The sequence below is a fragment of the Dunckerocampus dactyliophorus genome, chromosome 20, assembly GCF_027744805.1.
Source record: "Dunckerocampus dactyliophorus isolate RoL2022-P2 chromosome 20, RoL_Ddac_1.1, whole genome shotgun sequence".
NCBI classification, from domain to species: Eukaryota; Metazoa; Chordata; class Actinopteri; order Syngnathiformes; family Syngnathidae; genus Dunckerocampus; species Dunckerocampus dactyliophorus.
In genome coordinates this window covers 11,156,360-11,170,743 of record NC_072838.1, presented here as the reverse complement: position 1 = coordinate 11,170,743, position 14,384 = coordinate 11,156,360, and the positions used below count along the sequence as shown (strand labels likewise).

General features: G+C 38.7%; 3 protein-coding genes across 7 annotated transcripts in view; all 3 read left to right on the top strand.

The window, feature by feature from the left end:
* Window positions 1–3,069, top strand: part of cdk6 (cyclin-dependent kinase 6) — a 34,985-nt gene extending 31,916 nt beyond the window's left edge. For all 3 annotated transcript variants that reach the window (XM_054764297.1, XM_054764295.1, XM_054764296.1), the window contains one exon: window positions 480–3,069. In XM_054764297.1, the coding sequence (XP_054620272.1) occupies window positions 480–632 (153 nt within the window). In that variant the 3' untranslated portion in view covers window positions 633–3,069. The remainder of the gene's footprint in view (window positions 1–479) is intronic.
* A 1,460-nt stretch (window positions 3,070–4,529) lies between these two features.
* On the top strand, window positions 4,530–10,955 carry fam133b (family with sequence similarity 133 member B). Of its 3 annotated transcripts, none has more exons than XM_054764673.1 (11): window positions 4,532–4,708; window positions 5,675–5,772; window positions 5,911–5,989; window positions 6,292–6,378; window positions 6,454–6,486; window positions 6,618–6,692; window positions 8,945–9,043; window positions 9,121–9,159; window positions 9,251–9,337; window positions 9,489–9,539; window positions 10,808–10,955. In XM_054764673.1, exons 1-11 carry the CDS (start codon window positions 4,685–4,687, stop codon window positions 10,898–10,900), a joined length of 765 nt encoding a protein of 254 aa, XP_054620648.1. In that variant the 5' UTR covers window positions 4,532–4,684; the 3' UTR covers window positions 10,901–10,955. The 3 variants fall into 3 exon arrangements, with proteins under 3 accessions (XP_054620646.1, XP_054620648.1, XP_054620647.1); XM_054764672.1 differs by having other exon boundaries at window positions 9,118–9,159; XM_054764671.1 differs by having other exon boundaries at window positions 4,530–4,708; window positions 6,292–6,486; window positions 9,118–9,159.
* Window positions 10,956–11,634: 679 nt separating this feature from the next.
* On the top strand, window positions 11,635–13,720 carry LOC129173618 (progranulin-like). Its single transcript, XM_054764674.1, has 5 exons — window positions 11,635–11,778; window positions 11,849–11,986; window positions 12,058–12,240; window positions 13,248–13,385; window positions 13,501–13,720. The coding sequence occupies exons 2-5, from the start codon at window positions 11,849–11,851 to the stop codon at window positions 13,627–13,629; spliced, it is 588 nt and encodes a 195-aa protein (XP_054620649.1). The 5' UTR covers window positions 11,635–11,778; the 3' UTR covers window positions 13,630–13,720.
* Window positions 13,721–14,384: the final 664 nt, after the last annotated feature.

The following is a 14,384-nucleotide window of genomic DNA, read 5'->3' as shown; positions in this document are numbered from 1 at the left end:
CGGCGTTTAAGACGCACCCACTAAATTAAGAGAGAAAAACAGATTTGTACATATATAAGCTGCACTGGACTATAAACCGCACATGTCCAAGTACAAGTCTGTGAGAACCAGGTCGCTATTTATTTGTCAGGAGCCAATCATGAGCTTTGAGAAAACCCACTCACGGTGACTTCTTAGAAACAATGCTAAAATCATCACACAGCAACTTAACATTCAAACAAGTACTAATACGAGTTTGGAATAAAAAACAACAACCATTTAACGGCTTCCCATCGTGCATTACCAGAGGGAGCCTGAATGAATCATTGCAGCGCCCCATGGCCAATGAAATGGTTTTTGAAAAGCCATGATAGGGTGGAGCCTTTAGTGCTTAACAAAATTACATTAAGAAACATCACATGTTTACGCTTGCGTTATTTCACATGTCTGAATAGGAAGAAGCTGAGGTTAGTATTTTCCCTCTTCTTGTCTCCATGCAGCAATTCCTCGCCTTCAACCCCTCCAGGAGGATATCTGCATTCGCCGCACTTACCCATCCTTACTTTCAAAGTGTGGACAGCCTCAGTAGAAGTGTGTATGCCGCGCAGCCTATCCCCACCAACAAACCCACTATTGAGGAGAGGACTGCCTGAGAGGACTGTCCTCGCTGTCTCCTTTCCCGTGTCCATAAAAAAAAAGTATTCACCCAGCCACTCTTTGATCTTAATCATGCTTAACTGTACAATGAAAGTGCTTTAGTTATATATTTTTTTGCTTGTAGCACATTGAAATTGCCTGTAAAGTGCGTTGGATTGAAATATACTTGTAGAACACAAAATGATGCAAGCTACCATGATTTAAGTACCTTTAAAAGCGCCAATGCCTACAGAGTCTAAATTATAATGGCAGTCTGAAATACCCGTATTTGATCACTGTCGCTTCTTAACTTATCACTGCATCAAATTCTGCCGTGACCTTGACTTTTCATCCTACAGGTGTCTGGATGCATCATTTTGTGTTTTATATTGTCACTTTTTCACTGTGATTCCTTGCGGTATATGTGAACTAAACATGAAAGATCAGGTGGTGGGTGTACTTCACAAACCATTCTCGGAGTGTGCTCGGAAAGAGGCAGTGCTAGGAAAGAGTACACCCCGCCTTGGAAATGCACAAAAAGCTATCCTCCTTCCATGAACTGATGGATTGAAATTGCTGCTTTTAGGTTCTGAAAATGTTGATGATTGACTACATTATCAATGCAAAGACACTTGTGTCTCAGATTTGACTGGGACGAATCAGTGAACAGACTGTCGACTCCATGAAGCGGCGGCCATGCGGGAGCCTGGATGCTTAACATGGATCTCACCAGCACCCTGAACTTGTGATCCGCTATGAAACCCAAGCAGTGGTCACAGATATGAACACACCAAGTGTGTCCACTGATGCTCCAAACAATGAGTCATGACTAACTGCCACTTACTGCCAACGTCATTGCAGCTCTTACAATTCTTTTACTGCCACCCAGAGGATGCGCTGAGCAACTGCAGACCAGTAGCAGGATTCTAATGGTTTTTGCAACTCTAATTACTTTGGGGTCAAGCACACTTATCATCATCATCATGGTGCTGAGGCAATGATGACAAGCAGGAAAAGTTCTTGCCACTCCCTTGATGTCCCTGACATGCTGTTAGTCAGCCATTAAGGCCTGTTATAATCATTAATACTCTCAGTAATGCATATGCTTGCAATAGGTGGCTTGAGTCCCACCAGCACGATTCATCAATACATTTGGCTTAGACATATTCTACCAATATTCTGTATTTAATTTTAATGTTATTGATAAGTCTTATATGCATGTTTTTTTTATCAAGTTGAGTGCTTGATTTTTAAGATGCTGGGGCATGAAATATCCTTACACCAACTCGAGAGGATTGCAGAACCTGTGTAAGGATGGTTTGACAATGTAAGGAATGTATAAAAGGGTAGATGACTGTTTTGTACTGTTTTGTAGTGCAACAGTAATTCTAGAAAAGCCCATAGAATTGTCATTTTGAAAAATGGATAGCTGTAGCGTAGTGATGGTCAGTGGAATGTTGTATGGCAAGAGTATTTTGTCTGTTGAAAATTTTTGGCGGGTTTTGCGGGTGCTTGTTGAATTTCCTTTATCAAATTTGTGTTTGTTTTTTTTTTTAATAATGCACAAATATCTTAAACTTTTTTTTCTCCATTATTTTGCAGGCATGTCCCGTCATATTCAATTTTATTTTTTTACACCAGCATAAAAGAAAAGCAGAGATGTATTTTTCTATGTAGTAGTTCTCGCAGAACAGTAACATATAACACTGGTTTACTTTCTCTTAACTGGTAGTGCTGCTAGCACACATACATATACACACACTTTCTCAGGTTCTTGGTATGGATGTCCAAACCTTTCGCACATGTTTGCACATCCTCTGGCTACTAACTGACCACATCACAACTTCTTCAGGTTCTCTCTTAAAGCTGTTCAATGATCACGCCATTGATCATATTCTACTGCCATTCCTATTTATCAGATATGTTACTGTAGTCATTACTGTCTGAAGATAACTGCCTGTATGAACTGTTTAGCCACAGCAGCAACATTTAACTGCTATGGTGGCATACCATAATGTACATCCACGAATCATTATCGGCTTGACTAAAGCACTGTGTGAACTTTCTCTTTGGAAAAGACTCATATCCGGTGTCGGTGACAATGCAATGAAAGCTCAAAAATATTTTAGGCATAGACGTTTACAGTTTTTGGTAATGACTGCTTTAGTCTTTTAAACTTGATACAATCACTGTATTTTTATTATTTTTTTAGCCAGTAACAGTATCACATTTCAAATGTATGTACAACTGAAGTCCACGGTTGAGCTTTTAGAGGTTTCACTGTTTTGGAACTAACAGGCTTGGTCCATCATGTAACTCAAATCACACACATGTTCCTTTGTCACTTTTTCTAGCACATCAAATTGGGACTAGGAACAAAACAATCATGGTATTATAATTGTATGAATGCAGGAATTGGTGTCTTATTATTGTGTTGCACCAGTTGAATAAAAAGCCGCTTTTTATTAACATGTTGGATTTGAATTCTAGATGACGCACAAAAGAAGCCAACACTGTGCAAAGAAAACAAGAGTAGGAAAAGGTCTACACAAAATGTGGGTTTGTTGCATGAAACTGTTGCTCGACTATAGTACAAGACCTATGTTACAAATCTGCCTTTACTCTGATGATAATAATAGATAACAATGGGAAGTTTTTACCTTATGGTCAGAGTTTAAATTTAATACCATATTGAATGTTGTGCTTGTACAATGATGATCATCTGCAGGCAGCATTGTGACACAGTGTCCGGTGAGGTCATCTATCTATATCAAGGGTGTCCAAGGTGTGGCCCGGGGGCACATTCTAAAAATACAATTTAACAAGGTCACTAGAAAAACAACAAGAGCAGAAAAAATGTAAAAATCTGTAGTAATTTTACAAGAATGAAGTCAAACTATTATGAGAAAAAAGTTGTCATGAAAGAGACAAAGTCATAATTTTACGAGAATGATGTTATGAAGAAAAATAAGGTCATTCGAGTAATGTAAAGTTGAAATGTTAAAGAAACAGATTTAAAAAAATGTACAACTTTATTTTGCTTTGTTTATTGCTCATATTAAAACTTTTTTTAAAAGTTTAAAAAAAAGTTGTAATATGAGAAACAAACAACATAATAAAGTTGTACATTTTATAAAATTAGGTTGGGTAAAAAGCTATAAATATTGTGGGAATAAAGTCATACTATTACAAGAAGAAAGTTTAAATAAGTGGAAAATTAAAAAAAAAAAAACCAAAACAACTGCAAATGTGGAAAACAGCTGTAATTTTATAAGAATAAAGTCAAAATATTAAGAGAAAAAAATTGTATTCTAACAGGATAAACAATATGAACAGTAAACTTGTAAAATTATGAGGAAAAATAATGTCATTTTAGTAGAGTTGAAATATTAAAGAAAAATGTTTTTTTTTAAGTTATAATATGAGAAACAAACAAAACAAAATAAAGTTGTTTTATTTTAGAAAATTAGGTTGTTGAAAAAGGCTGTCATAATATTGTGGAAATAAAATCATCATATTACGAGAAGAAAATTTGCAAAGATTATATAGGAAGAAAGTTTAAATATTTGGAAAATGTAAAAAAAAAAAAAAAAAAAAACAGCAAAAATGGGAAAAAAGGGCCAAAATGGCAGTTCATACTAATAATGTGCTTTTTCACCTATATCGCAAAGCTAAGATGCTGTTTTCTCCTGAAATATATAGAACACCTTAGCGTATCTATATGTGCAAAATATGCAAGTGGTACTTTCATTCTTTCATTTTCAGTTTGGACACCCCTATCTACTGTATATCTACTGTATATCTACTGTATACTGTATCTACGGTATATCTACTGTATATCTACTGTATATCTACTGTATACTGTATACTGTATCTACGGTATATCTACTGGTTGCAGTATAAAATTGAACTGACGGGTGCAGCAGTGCCTGACTGAGGACCTCGAGCTTGTCCATTTTCGATTCAGAAGAAGAAAGAAAAACCCCTTGTTCGATGTGGACAGATATTAGGAGGAAAATACAAATGACTCTCTTCCTTACTGGTTTTACTTCCCATAAATGAGTCAAAAATGGGCAAGAGAGACAATCGCGTGGTGAGTTACCGGATAAGTTAGCCTATGATGAGCTGAGCTAAACTCACTACAGCCCCGCAGTTGGCTAGCTAATGCTCGGCCTAGTCGTTGTCCCGATAAATGAAACCAAATGCCGCCAGCCCTTATCGAAATGAAACTATTTAAACTTTTATTTTTGATTTTAAACATGCTGTTAAGCATGTAATGGCAATGTTGCATGTTGATGTGAGTACTTGCTCAAGCACTGATGCGCATAGCTGCAGATGATGCTAACATTAGCTTTCTGTCTTGTACAGTGGGGTTCTTTACCGCGTGTCATAACCATCCATATTTTTAGCTTTGTGCTCTATACAGTACATAGCCCCTGCAAGACACTGGCAAATAAACAAGCATAATAAGATATTGTTACTGGTAAATGTATGCCATGTGTTGTTTCACTGACAGGCGTGGCCCTCCATAAATACCAGGGCGTCTCTTCTGTCAATCTCAAATTGCATCTAATTCAGGCTACTGTTATACTATTTGAATTCAGGCGTGATGGTATTGAAACGTGTTTATTTTAGAGCTCAGAGTACGTTATTACGAGCTGTATGAATGGTTCATTCATTTTCTATACCGCTTTTCATCACTGAGCTGGAGCCTATCGCAGCTGACTTTGGGCAAGAGGCGTGCTTCACCCTGGACTGGTCACCTGTCAATCACAGGGCACACATAAACGAGTAACCATTCATGCCTATGGACAATTGAGAGTCACCAATTAACCAAACAGGAATGTTTTGGGGGTTTGTGAGGACCATGCTAACTCCACACATGCTCCAACAGGAATTCAAACCTGGATCTCCCAGACTGTGAGGCTTAAGTGCTAAACACTAGTCCACTGTCATTGCCATTGCCAACTGTGTCATAAGAAAACAATGCACTCGTTTGTATTTATATTCTGTTACCTCAATAAGATATGTTCAGTGTGTGATGTTTTGGCCATTCCAGGCTTACGTTAATCCTATTGCTGCTGCACGATCCAGGGGCCCGGTACAGAACTCTGGCCCAACCATCCAGGATTATTTAAGCAGACCTCGGCCAACATGGTGGGTGTTTGTGAAAGACTTCCACTCTTAAGTATTCGATGTAACACTTTTGCCAAATTAAATATTGAAGTAAGTAGTGAAGTATTTGTATATTAAAGATGACAACACGGTTGATATAACTGATTGTGTTTTCATCAGGGAAGAGTTAAAGGAGCAGCTGGAGAAGAAGAAGAAGGGCTCGCGAGCCTTAGCTGACTTTGAGGACAAAATGAATGAGGTGTGCGTCCACTTTTCTTTGCGTCTGTTTGAGATCTTTATTGTCAATTCACGATGCATCGAAGATGCACAGAGCATCAAAATCATGTTTTTCATCCTTCCACGGTGCAATTACAGCAACAGTATAGAAAAAAGAGAGTTTGAAATGTGGAAAGGTTTATATAGGGAATATGAAAAATAGCATACAGTATATGTTACAGTATATGCGATTATGTACGGTCAAAAAGAAGCTACCGTTGGATCAGAGTGTTGCTGGTCTTTTCTTGTAGATTAACTGTTGTTGAAATTTGTGCTCATTTACAGAGATGGAAGAAAGAGCTGGCAAAGAACCGTGAAAAGCTGATGGGCGGCAGCGACAAGGACAAAGAAAAAGACAAAAAGGCAACCGAGGTATGCGATGCGCCACATGACAACCATCTCACTTTATTATTCTTTATCAATCATGCTGTGGTTTGTTGTCTCCAGAAAAAGAAGAAGGAGAAGAAGAAGTCCAGTAGGGTGAGGGGAGACCTTCAGTATCCTCGTCACTGCGCTTGTTTCTATTTTTGTTCTGTGTAGTGACACTTTCAGCCAAACAAGCAAGTTCCCTCAAATCTAATGAACCCTGCTTTCATTGTGTTTTGGTCAAGCATTCTTCATCTTCTTCCTCCTCCTCATCGAGTTCTGATTCCTCCAGCAGCTCCTCTTCAGAATCTGAAGATGAAGTAAGTCGCAGCCCTTTAAATATAACTCATAATGAATGAGTGAATAAATGATGTATCTAAAGAATAGTAGAATGCACTGCAACCCTGAAGCCAGATGTATGCTCCTGCGTCGAGGTACCAGCGTTTGCTCCAGAGCTTGTCGTGCACCTCCAAAAAAAATCTAACTTGTTGCAGCAATTTGGACCGTAAAGGCTTTGCTAGGTCGACTTTTTTCACATTATTTCCTGTGTGTATACAGTACATCTTGAGAGCCACCCCTTCACCTCCCGATTTCAGATCAACATTTGCAATAAAAATGATTGTTGTAACATATCGATTAGTTCCAGCTGCAGTAACACTTCCTTTCTCTTTTTAATCACCGTTGTTCACTTGCGGCGAAGGAAACTAACAAGCGAATGGTGTACAAGAGTTGTGGGTGCTCAAAGAGCCCACTTTCTGGAAACCACTCCCCCCCCCTAGCGTTTAGACAGAGAATTGCACATCACAAGCATAATCCAGGCTTGACTCTCACTGCAAGATGGGAACTACAGTAATAACCTTTGCCTGTAGAGGGCAGTCACAGCACATAGGTGTATATGATATACTGCCTTGCCAAAAGAACACACACTAATCTCCACAAACGTCTGCAATGCCACAACATTTATTTGTGTCCAGAGTTGTGTTTATTTTTCACCAATATCTTGTATTGATAACGGTAGATTCGGACCACTGTTTACCCAATGTTCTTCCACTTTTTAATAATATTGGACAGGAGTAGTTTTTAGTAGTTTCGCAATCTCATTAGATGTTTTGCCAATAAATTGATCCTTCTTAAACAGATAATAATTTTTTTCATGACCACAACATGTGTCTTTCAACATAGTTGTTTAACAAGCACCTCACTGCAACAGTTATAGGCTTTTTTTTTTTATTATTTTTTTTAATACCGATATCCGATATACCAATATTGTCCAGCACTTCATTTCCGATACCAACATAGACTCTGATGTACAGATAGGGCTGTGCTCGAACTCATGTCAGGCAAATGAATTGTGTAATGAACACATTAGTACGCTTCTTTTACTGTGATGCCACTGGATGCATTTCCCAGATAAACACAGTTTGTGCAAAATAAGGCAAATACTTCAATGTGTACTGTAAGTGATAGAAATAGTGCCATATTTATTTTTGTTTCAACAAAATGGTCATTTAAAAATAATGACCAATAGTTAGGTATACACAACGGTCACAAAGAAAGTATTTGATCATGTATCACACAACACACTCGCTAGTGCGTAGCAAAGAGACTGAAGGACAGGAGGGTTCACTTACTCCGTTTATTCCACCATACAACCAACACGCCCGGGTGTTGACACAGATGCACCCTTGAGTGACCCCTCTTGTCATCCAGCCTGTTTGGTAGAGATAAAGGAGGAAAACAAACACACATGCACATGTCAATTTATCGAGGCCGGCAAAATGATCAAGTTGGGTTAATTGATTTGTTGATTATCGTGACAGACCTACGACTAGTGAACTAAAATAAGATGTTCTCCTCCAGACAACAAGTTAATCTTAAATTCACAATTAAGAATCCAATTCAATAATGCTGGTAACAATACAATTTGTAACGTTGCACATTTCTATGTGGCACAAACAGCCGTATAAGAACAAAGTAAAGTTCAAAGTATGGAACGCTGGACTAATACAGTGACCGAAATTGTTATAACGGGGCTCATTCAGCACATCACACATGAAAGCAGCATGAATGAAACAGATTAGATTAGAAGTATTAAAGGAAGACGCCTTACCAGCACTTTCATTGCGTAACCAGCACTTTCACTGCAAATTGCATATTTATAATCCAAAGGTGAAACATGGATGTAATTCCAGACCACAGACATACTGAGTTAGCAAGCTTGTTACTGTGTGGAGCATGTCATCACTTCGTACACCCACATCATTATCGGCAGAAAAAGACTATACAGATACGAACCAATACCTCATTTTCATGACAAAATTGTCCCAATTTTTGGACATAATGACCGATGCAGTAGTTATCTAATGGGAGAATCTTCCCTATTTGCTTAACTAAATCCAGGTGGTAACTTTTTCTTTTTGTTGGCCATTTTTTTGTGACGTCTAATGCATGGAAGTTATACAATTTTTCTAAAAAAAAATTTTTTTTAGCTTGAATGGCACAAATGAATGGGAAACCTGACCATTTTGAACACTAACCTCATCTGAACATTTTGTGTGTATTTGTTGTACAGGATGAGAAGAAGACGGTGAAGAAAAAACGGAAAAGAAAGAGGTCGTCAGCCAGGAGAGCATCAGATGGCTCTGAAGCAGAATCGGAGGCAGAAAGAAAGGTCTTGTACTTGTTAATCAAATAAACAAGAGACCGTTAAGTTCACTCGGGAATGCTTTTTTTTCTCCCGTCAAGAAGAAAAAGAAAAGAATCAAAGAGGAGGATGATAATGATAAGGTAATGAAAATATTGTTCACATCATTTGCAGGTAAATTTGAAATGTCGTTGCTTCCTCATTGATAAAGGTGCTGAATGTTGTGTTGCCTAGGATGACAAGAACCGTCGAAGGAAAATAAAAACTGAGCGCAAAGACTCCTCCTCCAAGTCTTCTGCAGAGTCGGGCGGAGAAGAGTTTGTAAGTCATTTTTTTGTTTAAGTGTGTTTGAGAAACTTGGCATGCACTATGAATTTCTGTTTTTGTGAAATAAAGGGTTTTTTGGGTTTTTTTGCTTTATTGCAAGACTTCCTTGTTTCCATGGTTTAATTTGTCTCTGTCACCTACTCAGGCTGAAGCCAAAAAGAAAAAGAGAAGTAGTGAAGAAAAGGAGAAAATCCCAGTAAGATTTAGAATTGCATCAACTAATGCCACCTTGACACTTGCACGGATTTTGTCCCAGTGTTCTACTTAGGGTTATGCCTTCTTCTTTCTGCATACTGTCCTTGTCTTCAGTAAGTAGTGATAGTACTGCAGCTACAAGGTAATATAGACACCTTTTCTTTTCTGCAATGAAAGCTTCTTCTCTGGAGTTCAACATTTTGTAGGTGCCTCACAAATAGAGGAATTAATGAAGGTAGAGATGATGCCTGCTGTAGTGGACGTCAGGCGGGACCAAATAATGCCACGACTGCTTCACAGGTGCGGGAAGTGGTGGTGACAATGCATACCCATGCGGGAACATTGCGCGTTGCGCGTACTATGTTGTACACTACTGTAGATGTCAACAGTGCTTGACCTAAGTGTTAATGAGTCGTGCAGGAGCATGCCATTTTGTGCCAATGTGCACCATTTTCAGTCACGAATTGTATGCCAAGTTTGTAAACAGCGCGCAAACTAGTCTTCACGCTTTTCAGGAATACAGTTGCTCCTCGTTTAACGCGGTTAATTGGTTCCCAACCCAGCCGTGATAAATGAATTTCCTCAAAGTATGATTCGATATTAATAAAGGGAATATTTTCAAATATTTTTGTAGCTAGAGCATAGAAATTGACTTTCTGAATGTTTTTTTTTACCATCATTAGAGCCCTGTTGACATGAAATAACACCCCTATAGTCACCTTTACACTCCTGTTATTCTTTGTTTACACCGTATTGCGCAATACTAATGCACAGGCCACGGATCACTGCAAGGACATAAGTGACGGCCACCACCATTTTGAGGGCTAACTAGTTAGCCCCCAAAATTATTATTATATATAAAAAGTGTTTCAAATAAAGTGGGGAAGAAGGACAAAGTGAGAAGTCAAAAACGCACCACCTCCACATGGATTGGGAGGAGAACTTTTTTTTAGTATTTATCATCATGTCGGCTGACTACATGCATTAAGGTAATGTCTCATCAATGTAACATTACGGACGCCCAGTGACTAATAATAGGACATAGACAACTACGAAACTGCAATCATTTATTAATTAATGTTTGAAAAACCGCAATGGAGCACAGGAGCTGTGTTCGAACCGCGATGTAGTGAGGGGCGACTGTACCATCTAAATGACACGCATTGCCACGACGTGTGTATTGTGAAATTCATGCAAGTGTCAAGGTGGCATAAGCAGCAGCACATTGAAACGATCTGCTTTGGTTGACACATTATTCTAAAAACACAGGACAGATCCAAGAAGAAGAGGAAAAAGAAGCACAAGAAGCACGGCAGGAAAAAGAAGAAGGCGGCGTCTCAATCCGACCCTGAGCTTGACTAGCTGTGTAACTTCTGCTTTTTGACGACCAGATTTGGACACAAGACACGATGGGATGAAATCAGTGGCAACTTTCATACGGCTTGCTGAATCATGTGCATATCTTTTTTTCTTTTTTTTTTTTTTGTAGCTGATTGAGTGACAGAACTGACAGAACGGATCTGACTGACTGAACTGTCCCTTTTGAGGAGTTCCACTTCGCTTCCTAGCTGCTGCTGCTGCTTCCTTTTTGCCAGTTGCTCCGCACGCCGAAAACTTGATGTCACGCCAGCCTCATATTGAAGTTGGACTTGTAAGATAAAACACACCTCCGTTCCTTGTCGCAGAACAGCAGTGCAATGTATGAAACTCCATGAATAAAATCACATTTTAGCCATCAGTGCGGTTACTTAGGGACAACATTTTGACAGTGTGCAGTTTATTTCTTCCGAGTAGATTAGCCCAACTACCTCCGCCTACATTGGTGTGCTTTTACTGTTACCCTGTTTTTTAATTAAACTGCTACAGTCTTCTGATTATACATGTTAATTGTGTTTGCAGAATTAGCCTCATGTAAAGAAGTGTTTTTCTATTATTTCTCTCGTGTAGATAAATGTTGGTTGGATGAACTTCGAGTTTACATTTTTGCAACCTACCTCAATAATGAACATATTGCTACTTTGGCTTATAATGTTCTTAAATGTCCTGAGGAGGTGGTGAAGCAACATGAAAATGAAGTGTGAAGTGAAACTCCCACATATGCTTGTTTAATGCCTGCTAGTCACAGGATGCAGGGGGTGTGGTGTAAAATTTGGTTTCAAAATTTGATGACGTGAGACGATTTACAGAAGTGTGCTGATTTGCTCATTAAGGAACCTGTAGAAGCACGAAGAGGCACCACAGTAAGTATTGCAAGTTGCGTAGCCTAATTTTTTGTCATGTGAGATTACATGTGGCTGCTGTGTCCTCCAGATGCTGAGATTCTCTGTGTGGCTCTCATTTGGAGCCCTTGTCACCTCTAAACTCACATGTCCTGACAAAAGCACCTGCTCTGACCACACAACCTGCTGTGAGACCGAGCAGGGATACAGCTGCTGTGCATACCCTAAAGTAAATTCACACATGAAGTTGTTGAAAGCGTTGCTCCTGCTTCATTGATCCGACATTGTTGTGTTCTCTAGGCTGTGTGTTGCCCCGACTTGGCCCACTGCTGCCCTCAAGGTTTTCACTGCAACCTGACCACTCAACAGTGTGAGCGAGGCACTAACTCATGGAAGAACCCACCATTACTTACAAGAAAAGCTGCTTCGGAGCCCCAGGCCACCCCACTTCTACCAGTGTATCGCCCCAATAACCTGAAAAAGGTAAGTGCTCATTATTTCTAATGACCAGCAGGGGGCAACCTAACTAGAAGTCTGAGCTATTGATCGATTTTTGGCGTTATCGTAATATTTCCTTGTCACAATATTGATTAAAGCACTTAACGTGTTCAGAACATTCGGAGGACCTGCACAAACTAATAACAACCACAGTAATAAACATGTTAAACACCACAACGACAGTGCTTCTAGCTTTGTTAGTGGTTGTGATGGCTAAAAAGTTATATTTTTAAACCTATCGCCTCCAAACACGTGTTAAAGAGGTTGATAAACGATGTTTAGAATTGTCAAATCTGTTCCTTCAATTAAGGAAAAAACAAAGCTACACAAAAAACATTCCTAGCAACGAAAAAATGTCCTATTGGAAAATGATTTTTTTTTAATCCTATTTTTATTTAAACATTAAAATGCAATCCTATTATATTAAGTTTTCAATTCAGACTCCTTATAGAGAATTACTATTTATATCCAATTGTGTGTAATTTTATATTTGTCCTCCACATGGTGCTACTTTTCCACATTCCCCATGCAGCAAAATTTCACACATTTCAGTTTTTTTGCAGTGGTGTCTTGTTACTGAAATGATGCGTGCATTGCTATTAATGATGGATAATGGTGTGTAGGTTGAAGTGTGTGTTATTATTTTACTTTGAATTATTTTTGTTTTGGATTAGAAAAACTGTGGCACTATGTAAAACACACTAGCCTTTTGAAGTATTAAAATGCCAGCAATATTATTTTATGTATATATTTTTAAATGTGACTGATTTAAAGTAGGAAAAAAGAGCAGCTGATGGAGTTTTTTGTCATTAGGGACAAATGAGTGAGGATATTTAAATGACATCTTGTCATCTCATATGATTGTTTATGATGCATGTCAGTGTAGTAAAGTTTGGTGAACTTGAGCTACAAAAAGTATCATTTTCTTATATACTAGTAAGACAATATAACAGCTTGTTAAATGTATACCTTTTTGTTCCATCTTTTTGCAGACGCCTGTAGTAGAGGCCAGTGGTAGCGGGCAGGAGGTTGAAGTCATTCGCTGCAATTCTAAGTTCTACTGCCCGAAAGGCACATCTTGCTGCAAAGGACTTTCATCAGGCTCTTGGAATTGCTGTCCCTACCCGCTGGTATAAATGTTGTTTGTGCAGTTTTGCATGAATGTATTATCCCATGGCAACTAACCACGGTAACACTGCAACTGAGGAGTGTATTTTCCTAACACCTGATTATCATTGATTTCAGGGCCAGTGTTGTATGGATGGTCAGCACTGCTGCGAATATGGATACACATGCAACATCTCCCCTTTGTCGTGCAAACCAAGAAACCCCATGACTCCACCAGCAATGCAGGAAAATGCTCAAAATGACTAACGCTTTATTTCTTTTCTACAATTATTTCTTGGCCTTTCTAATAACCTTCATGAAGCATTTGATGTATTTAAAAAAAGGTGTTTTGTCTCTATCTGGTCTATTAATTTAGCAACAACGGGACTCTTATTACAATTTGTAATAGAGTAATTTGTATATAGTAGTGCTGTAGTTACATACATGTACTTTGCTCAATGAATTTATGTCCGAGTGGCTTGACGCTGTTTCGGAAATATTCTGTGCTGTCGGAAAAACGGTAACAACTTACGAAAAGCAAACTTGTCGCTTGAATGCAAAAAACGGCGACATTTTACCAAATAGAATACTTCCGGTATGGTTTCGCGGGGGCTTCCGCGAAAACATTGACATTTTTGGTCGTCTGGATAATGAAAAAAATGCAGGCTGAATAGGTGTCCGGTACGTTAACGTAACACAGTAACAGTTATTCAGCTACACAATAGCATAAAGAACTTACCTGGGGGGCTGAATAGGCTAAATTAACAAAACAAGCCAGTGAGTCCAACAAGCGATTTACCGGTAAACCAGTTCACCAAGCCCCTGATCTCGTTCAACATGACTGAATCCATAGAATATTTCATCCTCTGTTGTCCCAAGCCTAGCGCGCCCTCTTGGAGCTATCAACGGTAATGTTCACTCATTGGTTCATGTCAGTCTGAATTAACATTTAAAAACAAGTTCAATTACATAAACATTTTACATATGGTAAATTATACACAGAACTAAAATGTCTCGCTACT